The sequence below is a fragment of the Python bivittatus genome, unplaced genomic scaffold (assembly GCF_059951505.1).
Source record: "Python bivittatus isolate LINGU-HERP-01145 unplaced genomic scaffold, Pbiv_v1 ctg000020_np1212, whole genome shotgun sequence".
In the NCBI taxonomy this organism is placed as follows: Eukaryota; Metazoa; Chordata; class Lepidosauria; order Squamata; family Pythonidae; genus Python; species Python bivittatus.
In genome coordinates, this window is record NW_028277030.1 from 101,615,245 (window position 1) to 101,638,788 (window position 23,544).

At 38.0% G+C, this 23,544-nt stretch overlaps 1 protein-coding gene across 8 annotated transcripts in view; it reads left to right on the top strand.

Annotated features, from left to right (window-relative positions):
* Window positions 1-23,544, top strand: part of DAAM2 (dishevelled associated activator of morphogenesis 2) — a 232,472-nt gene that overhangs the window by 125,401 nt on the left and 83,527 nt on the right. For all 8 annotated transcript variants that reach the window (XM_088145491.1, XM_088145498.1, XM_088145510.1 and 5 more), the window contains 2 exons: window positions 15,116-15,190; window positions 17,641-17,735. In XM_088145491.1, the coding sequence (XP_088001617.1) occupies window positions 15,116-15,190; window positions 17,641-17,735 (170 nt within the window). The remainder of the gene's footprint in view (window positions 1-15,115; window positions 15,191-17,640; window positions 17,736-23,544) is intronic.

A 23,544-nucleotide genomic window follows, 5' to 3' on the forward strand; every position in this document is an offset into this window, starting at 1 on the left:
TCAGCTGTAATATTCTTGCAGTTCCTAGACATTTGTGAATCAGCTCATAGGTACAAGGTCTCATCCTTGCTTTCACCTGTTCCACTTTTGTAGGACAGTAGTGTTGCTTAACTCCTAACCAAGCACATTTGCCAGTGTGACATTTCCTAGAGTTTTGGGACTATGTTTCTTTGACAAAGTTAGTTCTCACACAGTCAGTGGGGGAAAAAAAGTAGCAAATCTGACAATTATAAAAATCAAGGACAGATGCAGACAGTCCAACCCACCTAAAAGCTTCATATAGTCTGTTATGTAAGGTGAGGAGGAAAGCGAAAGGCAAGAAGGTTTGAACATTGTTTCTGTATAAAGGTCTTTTTCTTGAATCAGAGGAATTGCTGAAATTCTTGGCTATAGGTTCCCATTTTCTTTAGTAATGATTACTTATCTATAGTTCTTGGAATTCTTGTGAGCTTGCCTAAGTAGTTCATTCTTGCCTGTGGGGGTGAAGCCTGACAGTCCTGATGAAAGGGTACCTTGCGAGTACGAGATTGGAATAAATGAGCTTTCTGGTACTCAGAGCCTCTTATTGCAACATGGCCTGGATGTCATGGTTTTAAGTTGCTCTTTGTTGATTTTCAACTGTAATATACACCCATAGTGTGACTGTGTGAAAGCTGGTGAATCATACACCATTTGGGGCTGGTCAGATACTGCTGTTAGTGCTTGAAGAAGCTGTATTGCAAGCACAATATAGTTAATATATAAACATATTTATAAATAACAGCCCCCCCCCGTTAAAATTGAATTTGGTATACAGGCTCAGCGTTCACACAGCTAAGAATCATGATATCTTGAATCCAAGTGCTAGGAAGTTTTGCAGTCAAGGGTCTTAATGTAAAAAGTAATGTGTGAGTAATATCCAGTTTCAAGATATGACACTCCTGCACAAAGGATTCTGCCCTGATTTATTCTTGACATGCAATTTTAATATGAAATGCATTCTACCCATGGGAACATGGGGGAATATGTAAGCTCGCTCGCTCTCAATTAGTTTCAATCTGAAACAGGAGACTCCAGAAAATATCTGAGCCACTGAAACCTGTTGCCTCTATCAACTGGTCTTAATTTTGAGCAGACCTCAATGTGACTGCTTTGCAGTGGCCCATATCTCGTCAGAACATAGGAGGTCCTAACAAGCTGGGCATTGAATGATATGGTAAAATTGTTTTCTGTTTCAATATATTTTCTTCCTTTCTCTGAAGAAATAGAACAAACAAGTATATATATGGACAGGGAATGTCCCAAGATTGCAGCTTGTCTTTTGAGCCCAACACCTCTCTGAGGTAGATTAGTAAGTTTGATAACTTTAGATCTCTGACAGCCTTCCATTACTTATGAGTCTTCAGGCTGAAATACCAGCAAAATATTGCCTTTCTCTGCCTTGCTAAGATTGGTAATATTGCTGAGATTTGAAGAGGGGTCAGGAACTTTGTGGATCCTGTGCCTCAGGTATTAGCAAATAGCTATACTACTGTTTCTGTAAGGAGTAACTTAAAACCCAGTGTTCACTCTCTTCAACATCTCTTTCTAAAATACCTTTCCCAGGGAGACTTCCCAAAGAAAACCTTCACTGAACTGTCATCTGGTCTCATTTAAAGACAAAATGCACCAAAGGAAGGTCACGTCATCTGTTCTCTCAGCATGAGTGTGGGGAGGTGGGGGTGGCTGGAGATTTTTAATTCGTTTTCTGTTTTGGATTGTATGCCCTTAGTGAGAGGAGCCATGTCTTCCATTATGCTTGCATAGTGTTGTACAAAATGTGAATATCCAATAAATTAGGATATTGTTTTCATTATTTGGTTTTAAACTTTGTTACTTTAAAAAGTACTTAAGCAGCATCTCTCATTGACTTTGGCAATGCATTCAAGTCTATTTATCAGGGGATCGGTCTTTTGTGCAAGTAGCTTTTCTGTAGTCTGCATTCCGTATAAAACATTGGCTGCTACTATTCTATGACATTCTGTTGCATTCAGGGTTATGGATTCCAATATCCACTGTTACTAACTCTGCAAAATGTGTTACTGCAAACCTATGATGTGGTGGACGATAGAAGTTTTTAATTTTTAAGAGCCTTTGAACTTTCACAACATTCATTGATTTAGAAAAAAATGTCTTCAGTGATCCTTTCATCTGGAGACCTATAAAGGTGTTCATTCGTGGCTTTTGGAAACAGCAGATCACCCTATTCTCCTCTTTGTCTTTCTCTCTTCTATAGTTGCTGAGTATTTCCTAACTCTGTATAAGGAGGCTTGCTTGTCACCTTATCACTGATTTTATTTTGGTATCTCCTCTGGCATGCAGTAGCCGCTTAATGTCTCTCTCTGCTGCTTTCACAAATATTTGTCAAAACCATTGAATAATTATCAAACCCAGAAACTCTGATTGGATGCATCTGCATGCCTCCAAATAGAATTTTTAAAACCAAGGAAGCCGTTGCTTAGTCTGGGTAAAAAGCAGATAGTAGGAAAATGAATTGCACTAGAATCTACTTCCATTTGACTGGCCACCCAGTGTACTTAAGGGTGCAGTCATTCTTTTGCCATAATGGCCCTTCATTTTTGTGGGTTTACATTATTCCAGTAGGAACAGTATGTCATGATGTCTCACCCTTTGCAGAGGTGTCTGGGCCCCTGCTTTTGAGCAGCATGTTGATGCTGGAGATTGTGATCACTTTTTGAAAAAAACTCTTAAGGTGGCCTTGTTATGTGAACACTACATTAACATTTCACTGAAGTAAGAAGACATATATGCTACTAGTTTCTGACCCATTCATTAGTTGTGGAGGAGTAGATACAGAACAAAGAACTTTCTCAAGTATGCTTTCCTTGGCATAAAGTGCTAAGGGTAGAAAAAGGGTAGAATCATTTAAAGATGCAGAAGTATTTCTTCCGTCTGAAAGAGGAAGATCACAAAAAGAAAAGAGAAGGAATACGACTCTTAAGTTTTTAAAAACTGAAGATCCAAGGCAGAAGGGAAAACCTGAATAGGAATGGGGGGGGGGGTTATTGGAAAAATAAGGCAGTTTATATAGTTGCTAGAACTATATATGTTATTTTGTATGATTTTGTTTGTACCAGAATTCAGATACCCTAAAACTCAAAACTACTGGTGTCTCATTAGTAATTTTAGTAAGTCATTTTATGAAGTGTAATAATTATGTTTAAATTGCATCTCACCATTTCTCAAAAACAGAAGCACTACTGTCCTGACCTCCTTTTACAGCTAGATAGAAGATGTCCCATATTTTTCTAAGAAGGTTTTCATCAGTTTTTCACTGTATACTTGATGACATCAAGGGGAAATGATTTGAACTCCTCAGAATTCCATTAAAGTGCTAACATTCCAGTGGAGAATATCCACTCTTAGATAAAACTCTGACATGTCAACTCTTTCCTGGGGAACTGCTGAAGGGATAAAAGTTCTGCTTTTTCTCTTGTTCTCTCCAACTTTCTCAGCTTAACTCACAGTTTCCGTTATGTAATGCTGGATCATTTATTTATCTTAAGAATGGAGGTCACTGAGGTTCAGGCCCTTGAAATTATATGTTTATTTTTTAAACCTGAAGAATTTCTTCCCTTTTTTTAACCATGGGAAAGGCAATGAATATATGTAATTTCCTCATTTCTTCCTTTATTTATTTATTTATTTATTTTAAAAAAGAAGCCTTACAGATGTCCAAAATGTACAGTCATTACTAATTTCTCTTAGTATTTTGGAGAAGGCTTCAAGAATACGTTCTGAACATGGTTAGCTTCAGTGTCTTAAAGCTGAAAGGTTTTTAAAAAACACTCAGTTAAATCAAGTTAAAGGCTGCTTAATCTGCTGCTCTCAAACAGATTAATAATTGAGAATATTGGAACGACTGAGAAAAAGTTGCTTCTCACATTAATGTTACTGTCTTCCCTTGGGTATGCTTAGTATAATCCCCTCAAATGGTGCTGTTCCTTCAGCTGCTACCAGAGGCAACCATTCTGGTGTGACTCCTAGTGCAATTATAGGTGACTTTTTTGAAACTGTTCTAGGGAGTGAACATTTTAGATGACAGATACAAGGATAATTTAATAATTGTTTCAAACAGACAGTGCAAACTGCCTGATAGGCAAGGTGCCATTTATTTATTTATTTATTTAATTTATATGCCGCCCATCTTCCCCAGAGGGTGACTCTGGGTGGCTCACAATTAAACTTTGTGTTCTCTGTGCCTGTATTTAGAGTAACTGGAGGGGGGGGGACGACAATTTTTTTTCCTTCCATGTTTTTTCAATCAATACTGCAACTTGTTCAGAATAAGTCACTGAGCATCCTGGTGGAAGAGGTATCAAACAGTCCTTAATAGCAGTCTATTCTGCATAGACACAATGGAGGCTGGGAAATAAGCCTTCCTCACTGCTTCTACCACCAGAAAATATTGTTCCAAATAGGTGTTGGTTTGGGTTTGATCTGTTTCACCCTGAGATATCCTCCATTTTTGCTCAGGCTACTGACTGTTATATGTTCTAATTCATTGTCCGTACTTTCATGTTAAACCAAGAGCTTGACTGGCTTCTGTGAAAAAGAGGAGAGGATTAACAGCAATAGTATTTCCTCTCCAGACTATAGTATTTCAATATTCCACATATCAGCCAGGCCTTCAACAGTGTTAGCAATAGAGGAAGCAGAAAAACTACTTCTGGATTTAGAAAACCATTCAGATCCATCAAGCACTTAGGTTAGCATTTTAACTGGTTCCTCAGAATTGCAGAGGTTCATACAGAATATAAATCTGTCCATGACAGTGGAGTTACATAGAGATTTGTCAGTCATAGTCACCAACACCACTACCAACTCCAGATCTAAGATAGCTCTGTTGCATGTACCGAGGCAAATACTAATTGAAGGAGGTTTATGGTTGCCATGGTAGACACAAATTCCTCAGCCACTTCTGACTGAGAGAACTTTATGTAAATAATTATATCTCTTAGGACAAGGAGCCTGGGTAGCCTGATGGCACTTCTGAAATTTTTCTGGATAACTCTGGATGGAATATTACTAGACAGTATGGTGAACTACACAGTTCTATATTCTCTTGGGAGCAGCATGTACCCCAAATTGGTAGATGGTTGAATGGAGTATCTCACCAGCAAAATGGAGCTGTTATAGGTCATTGGTATTTCATCTTCCTGCCCTCAAGACTAGCATGATGCACTATGGAATAACCTGATAAATGGAATTGGGAGAAGGAAACTCCCCACTTCTAACCTTGACTAACCTCAAGTTAAACTTCTGGATGAATGATGTCTTACCAGCAACCAATCTGGCATTAAATGGGAGGGAAATCTTGTTCCCCTGTCATCAAACTTCGTTGGCCAGATTACAGCTAGACAGTACCTCTGTGTTCACTCTCAAGTTGTTTCCTGCTACCCTCTCCCCCAGGTACATTTCTCAGGCTCAAGCCTGAGAGGGAGAAGTCAATTTTTGTTTTCCAGTGATTGCCAGTCTCTTCTTTACATCCACCCATCCATGCAACCATACAAACATGTACTTGGGGGAGGGGTGTTTCTAAAGAGGTAGCCTATTTTGCTGGTAAGACCGCCAGGGTGTAACCTCAGTATCTGAGACAATGGACCAGGCAAGATGAAGCAAGCCCTGACTTAAGAATGGAAGCCCAGGTGCTGCCCAAGCGTCTATGAATAGACTGTGCAAAATAGCTTAATACTTTTCCACATGTAAACAAACACACAGAAACACTCTATATGTTCTGAAGTAGAAAAATTGAGAGAAAGTAGAAAATTGAGAGAAGAAATCTGCTCAGTTAATTACATTGAACAGCTTTCTTCTCCACATGCTAGAAGGTTCACCTGGAACACCCTTCTCCATTATGCAGGCTCTGAATGAGTAGAAGATATATGACTTTGAGAGCTATATAAACATTATATGTAAAGAATAAAAATTAGTGGAATATAAATTGCAAGGATTAAAAGAACTGATGTAATCACATTTTCAATATCTTGTTGCTTTTAATTTCATAAACACATTTTTAAGAAATAAAGATATTGAAATAAACCACATTCACATAGTCAAAATATTTGTAAATTAAGCTCCTATATAAATATAAAGCTTGATATTATTACTACAAGAATCCAAGATCATCCTGGACTAGAAGTCCATTGGGCCCAATATAATTCACAGGTAGCAATCAGCTGTCAAAAATATTCTCTTTGCCTTTTTCTTATTTACTGTATGAAGATCACTCACGTAAAATGCTCTACTGATTATGAGAGAAGTGTAGGGAGGAGCCTCTAAAGGAATTTCTGTATTTTCCATGGAACAGACATGTGTATTATGCTGCAGTTGTTTTTGGCACAGGAAACCATGTGTGTACAAAATACTTGACAATTGAAATGCATATCTTAAAGCCCGGAATGGGCCATACTTCTCAGAATCCTATATATAGGTGAATTTATGAAAGATTAGTATGTGTGTGTGCGTGCATGTGTGCACGTGCCTGTTTTGGCGTTACGAAAATAGTGGCATATTTCCTTCCTGAAGCATTCAACTGCTGTAAGATGTATTAGCCTTGTCGTCATTCTTGTGTAGTATTTGAAGGGGTGCCTATTTGCCTCTTGCTCCCTAGTATAAGAAAGTTTTTCAATTTTAAATATACAATCTAAGCTTGCAATAGCTTAAACTTTCCTAAAATGGGATTTTATCCAGAAACCTACATAAGAGTCTGCACTCGATATAGTTATTGTAAAGTTTAAGCCTGTTTTAAACACTGCAATTACACAGTTTATTTAAATCACAGTCTGAGGTCTCTGAAAATGCTTGGGTTTAAGAAAATATGACCTTGGTCGTCAAATTTCACACAATACACCCAGATTTTAGTTTTTTCCACATCTGAGTTGCTGGGCAAGTTGGCTGATAAGTAGACTCAATTAAAAAGCAAATCAAAGAGGTACTTAGACTGTCTTGTATATTCATTTATTTGAAAAAATTATGATTGAATAATACAGGAATTGGGCTGTACATGTGCAGATTTGTAGCATGTGCACTCAGATATGTGCATGTGTGCTCAGATATGTGCAGAATGTTTAGAAATGCATAACGCTTTCAACCCACATGCTCTGGAAAATGTGACAAGAAGAATTTGAGGAGCCATTAAGATAACTGTGGGTTATATTTTATATATCACCACTGTATTTTGGAGAAAACTGATATACCCGAAAGTGACCTGAAGGAATTTTTGGTCTGTCTCCTCTCTCATACTTGTGGGAAGGCTTCATAATAGAGCAATTCATACTCTGCTCTTTTCCTCTGCAAGCCCCTCACATCTCCCCATCTCTCTTTTGCATTCATAAATAGTCCAGTAGTTTGAAGACATCAGAAAGGGATGGTCTACATTAAAGTCAGTGCTTGAGCTTAAAGTGGCCATTTTGAGTGTTCCAAGCTGGAAATAAATTTGTGTTCCAGGAGTTTTATGTTGTCAGTTTTGAGTGGCATTGTTTTGAGTATTCCAGTCATAAGAAATAATCTGATAGAAGATTAGGAATGCAACTGTTTCATTTGGAGCTTGTTTCTTGTTCTGTGTGCACTGTTGGAAGACCTGAAGGATCAGGTTGGGGAGACCATTTTGGAGAATGTCTGTATGTATGGTTGCTAACAGTCAACACTGATTTGATGGCACATAATCAGTCAATCAATTATTACTTCCAGGTTATAATATTACACAATATTTAAATAATGTTTAATATAACTTGGTAAATGGTTTGTAGTAGCCACATGATGCAAATCACTCTAGAGGTAATCTGATCTGACTTGATGCTGGATCCAGAAGGGGATTTGGAGAACATCATTCTTCAATAGTCTAACATGTAAAATACTCAAATACAGTAAACCCTCAATTTAATGGGCAGATTTATTTGTTTGTTTGTTTGTTTATTTAGCTGATAAATTTATATAGCCACTCATCTCACATACGTGACTGTGAGTGGTGTGCAAAGTTAAAAACACACACACACAAAAAACAAAATAACCAAAATCATAACAACAAAAATATTTTTTAAAAAAATTAGAAACAATAAAAACCATTAAAAATAAGAAATAAAAAATCTGCAGGAGAGCACACTCAGTCTCCCTAGCAATACAGCCACTTTACAGGCTCCATACACATGTTCCTCCACATGGCAAAGCCATGTCTTCAGGCCCTTCCAGAAGGCCAGCAGGGTTCGGGGCTAATCTGCCTCAGGGGAATGATATTCCAAAGGGAAGGTGCCGTGGCAGAAAAGGTTCTCCCCCTGGGGTCCCGTCAGATGACATTCTTTTGTGGATGGGACCTACAACATGCCCTTCCTGCTGGACCCGATGGGACGGGTAGATGAGACTGGGGAGAGGTGGTCCCTCAAATAACTTGGCCCCATGCCACATAGAGTTTTATAGGTCATTACCAGCACTTTGAATTGAATCAGAAGTATACTGGTAACCAGTGGAGCTCATGGAGCAGAGATATAATGTGCACTGATCTAGGTGCACACATAACTGCTCATGCTGCCCCATTTTGTATCAGCTGAAGCTTCCATATGCTCTTCAAGGTAGCCCCATGTACAGCATGCTAGATAGAGGGAAAGGGTGTCCATTAAAGCAGAATATCCATTAAATCTGAATAGGATTTTACACATATGAATTTTATACAAACATAAAAAAGCGGGGATGAGGTTTTATGTATTTTACACATGTGTAAAATGGTGGGCAGGATTTTGCATATGCCAGAAAGATGTGGGCAGATTTTGTCTGTTGCACTTGAAGTCTCCTAAACTGAAATCCATTAAACTGAGGATTTATTGTTCCTGCATTATTTGTTGTTGTTGTTTAATTAGCAGTACTGTATATAATTAAATCTGCTGGCATTCTAGAGCCCTGTGCAAATTAGTTATTCCAAATTTCACAGCACCAGTGAAATAATTTTTTAGCTGTCCCCATGTAAAATCTGGTTGTTTTTTTAAGTGCTTCTAGATTTATTGTTTTAGAACAGACAAAATGAAATTTAAAGAGACAATATATTTTGTGTATGTAGGTGAATTAACTAGAAATAGTAGGTGAAATAATAGGGGTAGGTGAAATTAAAGGGGTATTTATTAAGAACAATAATGTAGTGGATCCAGTTGTCAGGGATTATGGTGGAAATATAAGGATCCTTTGCTCTTTTCCATAAAATTTATCAGCTGCTTCTAGTTCAAGACAGCTTACTAACAGAACTCAGAAAATGTTCAGGGTGGGACACTGGGTCATAGTGAAGTGAAATCACAGAGTCAATAGCACAACCAAGGAGCTCTCTTTTAAGACACTGTCTTGCCTCCTGCTCTGGGCACTTGGATGGGAGCAACAGTCATGGTCTAATCACTAATATGTTCCTCTCCACTATTATAAATAAATGAGTAGTAACTTATAGAAGTTGTGAAAAACAGGTCAGGACTAGAGGTTTGAAGTAGCCTGGACTTGGAGTAGAATGGATTCATGTGTTGCTTGATCTGCTCTGCCTTGGAATTTGGGCTTCCCTGAGTCTGATTCATCCTTCTGGTAAATAAACATATCAGAGGTCTTGTTTTCTGGCATAGTATGGTTTGCTAAAAGGTTAGTCGGCTATCTTAAGCCTTTCTTCTCCTGCTGAAACATATAAATATATAAAAGGGAGCCAGAAAAGAGAGAATGTGATAGGTGGGTGGGTAGGTGGATGAATGGATAGATAGATAATGTTTTCTCTTCACAGAAGATAGCTAACTCTGCTGTAGAATTATTTTTAAGAAAGGGCTGTTACCAACAAAATCAGTCAAGCTCCCCAGTTCTTTCCACTGGAGATAACTATTTCTCAAAGCCCATGAAGCTGTTAGTCTGTTTATCAACGATATGCCCTTTGTTACACCAAATAACTCAGTAGAAATTCACACACATTCCCTGACTGTTTCTTGAAGGACCAATCTAGATGTTAGTCCCAGTGGGTGTCTTTTCTCCCATAGAAAGCTTGGGAAAGCAGAACTTCCACAAGAGTCTAACAATAGTTTGGAAGTGCTAATCATGCATTATGGGAAACAGTACTTCTCAACCACATCTGCCTACTGAGTAACTTGGTCCCTGTGGTCTGTCCTGTTTCAAATTGAAACCTCTTGTGGCTTGATTGCCTTGGAGGGTGTGTGTGTGAGTAGTCTGAAAAACCTTGAATTTGTTCCAGTTCCAGTTATAAATGTATATTTGTGTCCTGTGGGAAAACTATACATATTTTGCACATTAATCAAAGAACACCAGTCAGCAGAAGTGCAATCAATCGTAGCACAAAGCAACCATCCTCCCTTTTTTTCCTTTTTTTTCCTTTCCTTTTTTCTTTTTGGAGGAATGTGTTGCATTTCATTGATCTGAGGTGATGGCTTCTTTTTTCTTTTTAAGGCTAAAGCAGCTCTCACAGAACAGGGCCCAACAGTACACCAATTAAATATTGGTTCGCTATAAAATTCAAGCTGACATTTTTAAAATAAATCCTTTTTTTTAAAAAAAAAGTATTCTTCCATTAGAAGCTGGTCTTTTCTCAGGGCATGGTTTTAATGCTCTTTTCTAAATGTTAATTTTCCAGATAGGTGAAAGGGATTTCTGCTTTTAAACATACTGACATATTGCTTTTAAGCATCTTTTTTAACAAGTGAGCAGATAAAAAGCAATGATCTGTGCTGGTATTTAATGTAGGCCTGGTCTCACTGATTTGCCCTCTGGTAATTGTTTGTGAATTCAATAAAATAGCCAGGAGGGGGAATTATCAAGTAATTTGATTACTTTGGAAGGTTTCATTCAGAGACAGCTATTTCCTTACATCCAGGGTTCCACAAGGGATGAACATAGGATCAAGATAATTTTTTCCTGGCTAGAATTAATCATGAGGCTATCCTGGCTTTCATATACCAAGCTTTACAAGTCCTCAGTCCAAACAGAGTCCTGAATGATTGGTTCTTGAAAAGGCTTGATGGAATGGTGACAACAACAGTAACAGCAACTAATTTGGATACCTGATAGGTTATAGATGAACTGAATGAGCCAGTGTTCTGTAATAAACACTACCTTAGTGTCTGAACCATTTCCTCATGGTGGGAGGGGAGACATGATGGGTTTCAACTTCTTCTCCCTCCATTATAATACCTCTGTGTTTGCAGTGCCTCAGATACTACCCAGTGCTGATTTAGTGGGTCACTTTACCATCAGTAGCATCAATCAGTGGTAGGGCAGATGGCCACCTTCTTTACTATATTGCCTTTCATTCCCTTTCTTCACTTATTTATCTTTTGCTTTCACTTAATTCCTGTTACTTTCTCCTGTTTGCCCAGACAACTCCCAACGTTTTCTTCTTGTTAGAAGAAAGAGCTTTTCCTTCTGCTCCCTTGCCTCTGCTTCACAGGGCAATATGGCAAGGTCTTATAAATCCTTCTGCATTTTTGCTGTAATTATACCTTGAAGTTTAACAGCCCCAAGATTCTTTTCTAAATGTATGGCACCTGTAATTGCGTTCTTCTGCCTTTAAGGTATCATTTTGTTCCCTTATTTAGATAACTGGCTCCTAGTTGTTCATTCTTATGACAAGCTATTTTGTCATATAGCTCAAGTTTTTCTGGTCTTAAGGTAACTTGGCCTATTATGAGGCAATTATGAGAAGTTTTTATCTTTTTCTCATGGATTATTCAGTTCGTAGGGATGATGATAGATACCACTAGAGGAGTCAATTTCCTAACATTGTCACATTCCCTTATATTTTAGGTGCTTTTAGTCAAGCTCTCTGTAACAAGAGTGAAAGCCAACACTGTTCCCCAGTTAGTGAGCCGTATGGTGGCTGTGACTTCACCCAACCTTGGATGTGCTCCCAATGGGGTGGTACCTCAATTCTGCTTCTCAGGTTGCAGACATAAGAGGGCTTATTTGATATTGGAGACTTTGCCAAACAAATAACTGCCTTACATTAATTTTTTGGGGGCGGGGGAGTGTTTTGATACTTGAAAGAATCATGGACAGGTAATGTTTCTGTGTGTGTGTATATATGTGTGTGTGTTTTTAAGTAGGGTTTTTTCCCTTAATATTTCAGGAATTTTGGTTTCTGTGTGAAGTAGTTTAGCTAGTTCTGCTTTCCATGCTGCAGTAGACTGGGATCCTCTGAAAATAATTTCCTTCTGTTGTTTACAGTGTGGTATACTGTATGTTGACTACAAAGCTATTGTATGGAATCTGAACATGGCTCTCATAATGGTTAAAATATTGTCACAACAGTGATGAATGAGACAACTGCTTAGAAAGCACCACAGATTGACATCTCTTGTTAAATTTTAATATTTATACTATCCACTTGGAATTTAAAGTGAATTTCTTTCTAATATATTCTTTCTTTCTTAGTCTGTTGATATAGTTGGGTAATTGTTTCCATGTATTAACGGCTATATGGCTTTGGAAGGGAGGGCCCATATGTTTCTTTCGTATCTTCTGGAGCATGAAATAATTTTTTCACCCATACTAAGTTGTCTTGCAGCCATCTGACATAAGATTTTCCTTTTGAAAATTTATTAAGAATCTTCAGTTTTGAATGAAAACAGTCCCATTTCCCTAGAGACAATAATTTGTGGGCCTCGTCAGACAATTGTTGACGATCTGACAGTTGTTCATCATGCATCTGGTAAAGAGACAAGTTATGTTGAGCCATTCTGAAAGGGCTCCTCTGGGTGGGTGGGTGTGCGTGTATGCATGTGTGTGCATGTGTAATCCCAAACGTCTGTTGTCTCACCAGTGATGCAAAAAAGGGATTTCTACTATTTAATGCAGAAGAATTCACCTGAATGCTGAGTTTTTAAATCTGCCCTCACCCTGAGTTTATCTGAACAAAGGCTGGAGTGGCAGTCTTTTTTCCCATTTAGGAAAGAAATTGTCTTGATTATTTTAGTTTCTGATGTTTAGCTTTTACTATAGTTAAAAAGTAGGTATAGAGAAACATATGTGGAAAATCAAGCATAAATTCTAGGTAAAATATATTTTTAAAAGTAAAACTCTTTTTATTTATCTCTATATTGGGTAGCTGTTTTAGTTGAAGTATGAATGAAAAAGTCTCTGACTCAAGTCAACAGATTTATTCTGGAAAATCTTTTTAACAATTCTCCCTTGGTGCACTATTGAGTACTTTGATATATTTTGAATTTTATTGATTAATAATATTTCTAGTTCATATTAAAATCTTTTCTTTGCTGGTATAGAATCTGAATTGCTTTGCATGGCACCATGGTGCTGGTATGCAAAAGGGAGAATAGAGGCAGGCAAGAATTGATGTTTGAATGGTAGAGCAAGAACATTTAGTCTTAGTGGAGTGTGCAGTTTAGTTTGCTTCAGGTAGCACAGTATCTTGAATCACTGATTTGCCAGGGTTTAGTGGATAAGCAAAACAATGAAGGAAAGCTATATAGCAGTAGTTGTTCTCTAATGTTCATATTTGCCACTTTTACCATGGCATTTTGTAATGGTAAATAGTATCAAATTGAAACATTAGACTTTAATTGTATTACTGCTTCTCCAAAATGTATATGCTGTGCATGTTCAAGGCAACAAGAAAATAGCCTGATTTGCAGTTTTGTGAAAATACAGTCAAACCTCAGTCCACTTCATCAAGACTAAATCATGATTGAAGAAAATTGGATGATTCTTTTTCTTTTCCCAAATGCGGGCTTGAAGTCACGCTTTTGACCGCAATTTATTTATTTAGTCGTCTAGATACTCTCTTGACTCAGTTTCTGGAAAGCAGTGAAATGCCCCAGTGCCGTCAGAAAGCTGCAGATTTCTTTTTGGCTGGAGTAAAGCTGAGGGCTAAATGGGGCAACTTGAAGCACAGCCATTTGCAGCTACTTTTTGACTCTTGCCATGTCATGTTCTTGTAAGAAGCCAAGCTTATGAGCTGAAGTTCATATTATAAAAAAGAATGGCTTCACACTGTTTTGTACATAACAGCCTCACCCTCCTGTCTTTAGTTCTACTGGAAAACACACAGTAGACTTTGATAAGTAGCATAGTATTTTTAGAGAGTAATCTTATCATTATATGAGTACAGCAAGACACTGAGAACCTAATCACTGCTTGTTAAATGAAGGTTTTTCCAGAGAAGACTGTGGCTTATATGGTATCGTATTTAAAAATGGTCAGGATAATGAAAATAGAATTTGTTATTTAATATATATGGCTTGTTATGTACCTCAATTAAAATGTTTGCAAATCCAGGAGACCCAAGACTAAATGGGTGGTAGTTAAAGAAGACTGTGGAACAAATTTTTCCTTCAGCATCATCAGAAAGAGGTATCTTGACCTAGCTTGGCAAAAACATTCCATCAGAAGCCATTTGGGGAAATGCATCAGTCTAATTGTGTGGAATTAGATAAAGCAAGGTAGAATATATTAGGGTCTCTCAGGACCTTGGACAGATCCTTTAGACCGGTGTTGTCCAGAACATGGGAACAGTTGTCCCAGCAGGATGAAAGGATTTCTAATATGAGTGTCTCTAGACTTGCTTTACCTACTTCCTCTGAAAAGTGAGCTGTATCTCTTAAAGGTCTAATGGTATATTCTGTTCTTACAATATATGGTGATGAAGACTGACAGGCTCACATAGTGAAGATCCCAGTAGACCCATGTTCACCTGGCCAAATGATGCTTACCACTACATGTCATCTTCTTATCTGGGGTGAGAATGGGTAATAATCTCCAGAAAGCAATAGGAATTGAGTTATCAGTTGGGCACAGAGAACAACTTCATCTTGATGAATCATATATTGCTATTACTCTTAAAGTTTGTTTTTTAGCTTGGATATTGTGGCCACAGTGGCTGTTTATTTTATAAGTGATAAATCTGAATATGCAGGGAGAGAAAATAGAAACTAGAAGAGCAAAGCTGATGGTGGCATTTGGGAGGAAAAACTAGAGTGTGGATATTAGCATTTTGTTTAAGTCACAAGACGTTTTGAGATGACACTACAAAAGACATCCAGGAAAATGGAATTTACTCTTAAGTTTTTACTATAAAATGTTGCTCTATCTTCTGTTTCAGGAACAAGAAGATCCTAATAAACTTGCTACAAGCTGGCCAGACTATTATATTGATCGCATCAACTCCATGGCAGCAGTAAGTAGCCTCTTTGTCCTCTAGATATTGTCTTTACCTTTCTAACTTTGCTTGATCAGTTCCTCTACCCCAGTGCTGTGGGAGGGCCTGATTCTCCGCAGTAATCCAGCCTCCCCACCTTTCTACATTTTCCTGAATTGTAAATATTCAGAAAATCTTTAAGCTGGTGGTATGCAATTTCTGCCAGCTCAAGCATTACACCAGGCTTTCTGTGGTATGTCAAGGATGGTACTCCAAAAATGTGTTGGTCAGAACCTGTTTAAGAAGAATTTCAGATGAACTAAGGCATGAGGTCTTTAGACTATTGTTTTGCCTTTAAATCTCCTAAATCATGTAAAAAATGCAAAAAAAAAAAAAGTCCAGAGTTTGGCCTTACTTGGAGAGAGGAGATCAGAAAAGAGGAGCATATGGCTCCCAGTCAGCACTTTTGCCTTCCAGCTGTAAGCTCTTAAATTGGTGGAGAAAAATGGAAAGTGAAGGTGCTCATCAGTCAGAGGCTAGCTAGGAAATAAACTTATTTCTACTCTTCCATATTCTTCTAAAGAGGGCAAAAGCAGTAGGCCCTTATCTATCTGTCTGTCTATCATCTATCTATCTATCTATCTATCTATCTATCTATCTATCTATCTATCTATCTATCTATCTATCTATCTATCTATCTATGGATGTTACTTCACTAATATTTGTTATAGTTCAAAACTTTCAAACTATCTGGCTATCTGTATTTCTGTTCCCTGCCATCTCAAGATATCTAGCTATGGATCTGTGATCCCATGATCCCACCCTCTTCCCTAGCCATTCAAGGGCTGCCCTGATCGCTTTCAGACTATAGAACAAATAAGTAGTTAATGCCTTTGTCTGATACAGTGAGAGGCAAGGAAGATAGGCATATTTTGGTAGTTCTTGGGAATCTCTTCTCTCATCTTCTGAAACACATGAAGTATTTGGTAGAATGGATCTTTATATGTCTGGGTACTTAGAAACACATGAAAATCCTTCTTCTTGCCATCTTCCTTCCTTCCTCTTTCAGCAATATAAAATGGTGAACGGTTCAGGCATTCTTCTTTCTGTCTTCGGTAGCCTGAACTTAAGAATGCAAGCCCCTTTCCTGCTCTGTAGGGGGGAAAAAGTTACTTTTGCACCACTGTGTTGCTTTTGGAAACTTGTCAGTACTTGTACTTCAAGATATATTCACATTGTAGAAAGGTTTGCAAACGAATGACTAAAGCTACTCTTTAGAACCGTGACCATCCTGAACATATGATGTGTGTGTCAAAGGCCAACAAGACAGCTGTTACGCATTTAAATTTCATAATTTAGAAATAATTTACTTGGAACATAACAGCTTGATGGAGCAGAAAAGAAAATACATCTTTCAGCACACCTAACTCCACTTTGGATAACTTTCAGTTCAACCCACTTCTATAAACAATGGGGACAAAGAACAGGCAATGCATGTAGGTTAATGTATAGGCAATTCATATAAGAATGATGTCAGATGTTTCCACTTTCCTTGTTCAGGTGTCAGAGTCACTGGATGAGGATTTTTGCTCCTTTTTAAATGTATATATACAAATTATCCCTAAGTTATTTGATACTGGCTCCTCCATCATTATGAATAAATCTCAAAAACAAAGCTTGGGAGGAATAAGATTAGTTGCTTAATGGCAGCCACTACTGGAGAGAGGTTGTCTGTAATACCCATCTCCAGGAGTGTTGGGGTGATTGGTTTTTGCAGTATTTAAATTTGATTTTGATGATTCCTTAAGAGTTAACTAATGGTAACTCTAAAGAAAAGTAAAACTTCAGTATAACTTGTCTTTGCAAAGGGCAGAGGGTACTTGTGAATGTGCCAAGAGAAGGAGAAGAAACGTTACATAATAGAAGAAAGTATAGATTAAGATCCGCTTTATTTTCTGAAAAGCCTTCCACTGAGATTGATTTTTAAAAACATTTTTGATATTTAACTTTTTTCTTGCTAACATTTTTAAACATTCTGTTTAACATTTTTACATTCTTTCTGTGATAGGCAGTCCTAGTTCTCTCTGTTAAGAGAGAGAGTAACTTGCTTGGTTTAGTGGAGTGAATCTGACTTTATGTAAAGATCAGTCTCAGAGTTTATTCCAAATCTGTGTGCCAGCTGTGTAGCATGCTGTACAGTGGTCAACCTGCTTGACTGACTGACCATCCTGAAGATTAAACTTGTGTTGGTGTATCCAACTCTGTGATTCTATAAGTTGAAAACACAAAGTGATATGGAAAGTTTGAAGGGAAAGGAGTAGGGTGAAAAGGTGCATGAGTGAAAGAGAAATTTTAATGGAAAATTGTATGTGAAACAGTTTCTCCAACTTAATTGGCCAAATAATGCTTGATTAATCTTGAATTGCTCAGTAATTTCAGCTTTCATCAAGTGTTGGATTCATAACTCTTTCTTTGTCTCATCCAAACAGATGCAGACACTATATGCTTTTGATGAAGAAGAAACAGAAATGAGGAATAAAATAGTTGAAGACTTGAAAACGGCTCTGAGAACGCAGCCCATGAGGTATTTCATACATTTTGCTTCCATTCATCAGATGCTTCTTGCGTTAGGACTGCCTATCATGGAAAGAATATAAGATACAGGATAATCCCTTCACTTGCTCTCAAAAATATCAGGTAGAGAACAGCAGGCTAACTGAGGATACATTTTATTTTCTCTTGGTATAAAGTTTTCAAACAAGCTTAGGGAGCAGAGTCTAGCTAAACCACCTTCTTTTTTTAAGCATATCTAAGTGTTGCTCAGATCTCAATTATGCACATTTCCCTTTCTAAATTTAGATCTTTGTCACCTTCCCCTTGAATCACACTGAATATATTGACCTATTGAAACTCTTTTTTCCTCTCTCTAGTTTTTTTCACCCGCAAACTCCTCTGCTTTTCTGATAATCTACTTGATCCTTTCTTACATTAACCCTATACATCTTCTTTCCCTACACTGCTTAAATCTATTGCCAAAATCAACTGGGCCTTATGCCTTTCAAGATTCTTTCTGTCTACCACTTTGTGAAATGCTGAGCTTCTAATATGTACCAACCAACTTTGAAAATGATTTGTCATTGATCCTTGGCTTGTTATTTCCAGTTTGGCAAATGCAGGTATCTGTCTATCTATCCATCTATCCATCTGGGGGCTTTTGGGGATGGCAGGGAAGAGAGGAGGAAAGGAAAATCAAATGAGAGAAATAGAGGAACAACATGGGAAGTTTGTAAATTGAAGTTGATATAATCTGAATTCATGTTAAATTCCATTTGTGCAGGCTGTGCGTGGTTATTGCACAGGATAAATCTCATCTGGTAGTATCCTGAATTGTTAAGCATAAAATATTAGGTAATCTGCATTTAGCTTTCTGCATTATTCACTAGAGTTGCACAGGGATTTGTAGACAAATAAAAAATGGCTGTTAAATTTGGTTTAGTCCTGCTATGATAGAATCTTTCTGTGTACCAGAGATGGAGAAATCACAAAGGGAGCGACCAATCACATTTACTTCTGTTACTGATGTAAGATAAGTTGTAGCCCTCAGTTTAAAAAATAATCATACTGAGAATTATTGATTAATCAGCTTCATCAGCTTCTTTTGTCCCTATTAGTTATTCCATAATATGAAGTGGATAGGGAGGACAATTTTTCCATTTGTCATGCTACAATGTATGTGGCATGTATATTGTGTATAGCTTCTTGTCATCCTTTTCCATCATGCCAGGAAGGACATTACTAATAGGACAGGCTTTCCTTCTGAAATCTCTGGGAGTTCATTTTGAATTTTTTCCAGATAAGCCCAGCATTACTTTGGCTAGAGACCTCTGACAGCAGGCATTTATTTCCTTTGTTTATAACAGCTGTAATGAGTGTCAGCAGCAGCAGCCACAAACTGTCACATAAAGTCTTTGCTCTTAAATTGCTGGCTGCAGCCCTGAGGGCTTATCCGTTCCTCCTCCTCCTCCTCCTCCATCATCAAGCCAAATTTCAAGTTAAGTCTCACGGCTCAACTGATTCCAGGGACTCAGTTTGCATGTTGCCAGACTGACTACATGCCAGCACCTGATACTTAAGCCAGTTTGGTCTTTAATGGAAAATAGAGGTTCTCGTGGCTCTGTCCAATCCTCTTTGATGGAAAGTCCTTCAAGATACTGGTCTTGGAACCAAAGAAGGATGGTTGCTGTTTTGTAGTGCCATTTCAAAAGCCATACAATCACACCTCTGGCAGAACCTGGGGTAGCAATAAACCTGCTTAGTGTTCATATTTGAATAATGTCTTGCTAAACTGAATATGTTTACAGCACATACTCACCCACAAATCCTTGAATTAAAATTAACTTTATGAAGTGTTTATGTAGCTTGCTAGCTGACTCTGCTGTAATTAGGTTTGTATCATACTTTGCCAAGGAGAAGTCAAACTTTGCACTTAAGACACCTCATTTGTGAGCTCAGAAATAATCACAACATATTAAACACATCTGCAGAATCTCTCCTGTTTCCAAGATCACCCTTGGACATTAGTGGTAGAAAAGTTAAAACAGAGGGAAGAGGCAAACTTCCTGTATATCTCACACAAGTCTTTCAAGTGACTTAGCTGGTAAATTTTGAACTTTCACCAAGTATTTCCAGGCTGTTTCTACATTTGATCCTGAGCTGTTCCTGACACTAGGGCTGTGCAGATCTTCAAAGGCCACTTTGCTTCATCAGAGATCCAATGCAAATTAGCTTAATAAAGGAGTGCCATGCAGAGTAGAAAGGTTACGCCACCCCCACTTGGCTCAGTAAGAGCTATTGGCCAGATAGGCTCTGCCTTGGTGCCTTGTTCTGCCTTGAGGTAGAACAACACAGTTCTGCAAGGGACTTTGCTGGTCATCAAGGCAGATCACCTACAACTGTTGATTGTACTTGTTTGTTTTTTAATTCATGCAATGATGTCTATAAAGTGAGAAGAACCTTGGGCATGCATGTAGCTGGCCACATTACTCAAACAAATAAAAAGCTGCATCATTTGTACTAGAGGGATTCTCCTGAGTATTTGGTGAAATCCCACTGTTCTTTCAGATGTAGGCTGCATAGTGAAGGAGGCACCACATTTATAGAACAGCTATTTTTCCCCCTTATAAGAAGAGTGTGAGGTCCAAATTGGGCTAAAATTTCTTTCTGTAAAGTGAATGGGTCCTTTGGTATGAAAGGTAGATTTTTGTAATAAAGTTGAATTTTGATAGTAGCAGTTGTACATAACTCCAAGTCTGGCACAACTGAACTTTAGCAATTAGACCCAATTCAGCAATAACGAAGTGCTCAATCACACCACTTAGGGAGGAGCTGACAATAAAATGAAGGAAAGGATTGGAAGAAAATGAAGATTTCCTTGTGAGTTGGTTGTAACCATAAGTAACTATGATTATAAAAATATCAGGCTTAGAAACATATGGAAAATTTGTACTGCCGCTTCTGTTAGTCATCAGTTACCTTGGCAAGGCAGGATGCTATGGAAAAGAAAAAGTTCTAAGTGGAATATGCAAAACTTAGCTGGACATCAGCAGACCTTTGTTAAAGAATGAACAAAATGGAAAGGCATCAAGAAAACCTTTTTTTTCTTTTAGCCAAGAAATACTTCCACCATCTAACTGATTAAAAAAAAAAAAATCACTGGAAAATGTGTCTTTTATTTTACCACTGTTTGTCTTGTTATTCTTCTGATGACCTCTGGTAGATGGAACCTATTTTAGTGCATATTTCAAGTGGGACAGAAGACCAGAATTTTTCAATGGTGAACGTGTCTCTTGATTACAATATCTGAAGTGAAAGTGGAATGGGACAGCAGCTGCCAGTTAGCTTTGGGGTGTGCAGGGCAATTATGACTTTTCTTTTCCCCAGAATGTGGTATGAATTAAACCCACACAAGTGCTGCTGTAGGGCACCTTTAAGTCCTATGTCCATAAAGAGCAGGTGTTTTTCTGAATGAAGCCTGCTCTGAGTTAACTTCAGCCTGCAGATTGGGGTGTCTCGTAACTGGACATTCCATATGAATGAGTTTCTTTTTCCTTACCCATAGAAAATCAAGATGTCAGGGAAAATGCTATATTAGAATCTCTTCCTTGACATGTTAGTTCTCCATGTGCAGGACTTTTCGTATGAAGGGACATTCACCTGCCCCTCCCATATAATTTAAAATTCTTAAATCTGTTCTTCTTTGTATTCTCATCTTTAAAAACAATATCAAAGAATAGCAAAGTACTAAAGTGACATCAGTGGATTTGCATTATTCTGTAGCAGGTTATGCACAAACTCTGTTGGACAAGTGCTTCATTTGTGCAATGAATAGCGTGTCAGTGACCACGTTCCAAGAAGTGGATAGGGCTAGGGCAAAAATTCAGTATGATTTAATATAAACTAAACATAAATTTGACGTCCTTACACATTCATGCCAGCTTGACTAAGATGCATGCTTGACTACAGCTGTTGGATCAACCATAGGTGTCATTTGGTGAACTAGGAGCAACAATATTCAAATTGCAGTGGCTGGGTTCACACAATAGTCACAGCAAAACTAAAAAAATCTGTATGATAGCCTGGCACAATATGCAGATGGAGCTGGTTGTTAGAGCATGTAGAATAATTGTAATACAGTATGTAGAAATGCCCACGTTAAGATCTGCAGTCAATGAAACTCTATGGTTTTCTAGAAGAAAAATAGGAACACAAACACATCCAAGGATGGGGAATCGGTGGCCTTCCAGGAATTGCAGAACAATGACTCCCAACTGGGCATGTTGCCTGGGAATGTTGGGATTTGGAGGACTGCAGGTTTCCTGGATGAGACTCCAGAAGGTAACACCAAATGTCACTGGTGCTTCATTCTCTCCTTCGAAGCAGGCAGGAATGTTGCTCTGCAAAGCAGTTTAGAAGGAATGCTTTGCTCAGGGTGTTGAAGCCAAGGCTCCTTTGAAAGCGTTACTAGATAGGAAAGAAAACTGTTCTGTCATAGCTTTCTCTCTGCTGTGTTAGTTTTCTTAGAACAGGTTTTCCTCCTCTCTGGACAGCATTCAACAATGTCTTTCCTCAACTGAAAACCCATCCATAGGTGAAAGACAGCATAAAAACGTTAAGATGAAAATGTTACTTAAATGCTAAGGCTGTGTTTAAGTCACACAAAGAAACAGTTACCTTTTCTGGAAATGGGAAATGTAATCCTGGGACTGGAAAGCCAAAACAAAGAGTAGGCAAGCAAAAACGTTGCCATCTTCATGCTCTTTCGTTGCTTATGTCAATGAATGTTGGAAAGCATCCTGTTCTTCCCCAAAGTGATTTGCATATCCCGGCCATTTAATGCATTTTCTGTCTAACCATTTGTGGTATGTGTTTGCTCTTAAGCTTTGTTTGTTCTCACAGACCAATTTTAAAGTCCAGGCTTGAACAGGCACCAAACCTCAAACTGAACCTCTTGATACTCTGTAAGGTTTTGGTTTTCTCCAAGCCTTTAACCAGTGAGATAAGGTTGCTAAAGAGAAAGATGATCAGCCACTTAAGGCATCTGCCCCAAATTTTACATAGTTTCTCTGATTCCCCTTTTGGAATAAAATATACTTATCCCAGATACAGTATTCCTGTTATTTGGTATATTTTGTACATGTGCACTGGAAGGTCATGTTTTATGGTCTTCTCTGAAGGAAGTACTGCAAAGTAATGTGATATTGGGAGTCACATGATTTGTGTTAAATTTCAAAACTCCAAATACTGTATATGAAACAGACCTGCATGTTTGCCAGTCATGCCACTAATGGTTGTTCCATGGAAATTGTGTTGGTACCATCTTACATTTGAATTGTTTTGTTCTGCTGATGGCCATTTGAAATGAATCTCCCAGTCCCATTTTTTTTTTTATGATTCATTTATTTATTTTATTTATTCCAGGGCTAAAAATCTATAGACTACTTTAAGCCATAAGGGATTTGTCCTCAGTTGCACAACTTTGATTTTAACAAGGAACATTTGCTCAGTTTTAATTTTTATCATCTTAAATGGTATAAAATCTTCCATTTTTGCATCCCCTATCACAAATTTAGCTCTAGACTATACCAACAACAAATTATTGCTCAAACTATTTCTTGACTGTGTAATGCAGAAACGTTCAGCTGGGATTCTATGAATGCATCCTTTCCCAGATTAAGTAACTGCTTGCTCATAGGTCTGTATGAAATGGCCATGCCTTGCCTTGATTAAGCACAGTGAAGCATCTCCTTCAAGTAGCAGTTGCCTTAGGGCTGGGAAGGTGGCAAACAGAAGCTCAGCCATTCAGTTTCATCAGTGATATAGCCATCTCTGCATCA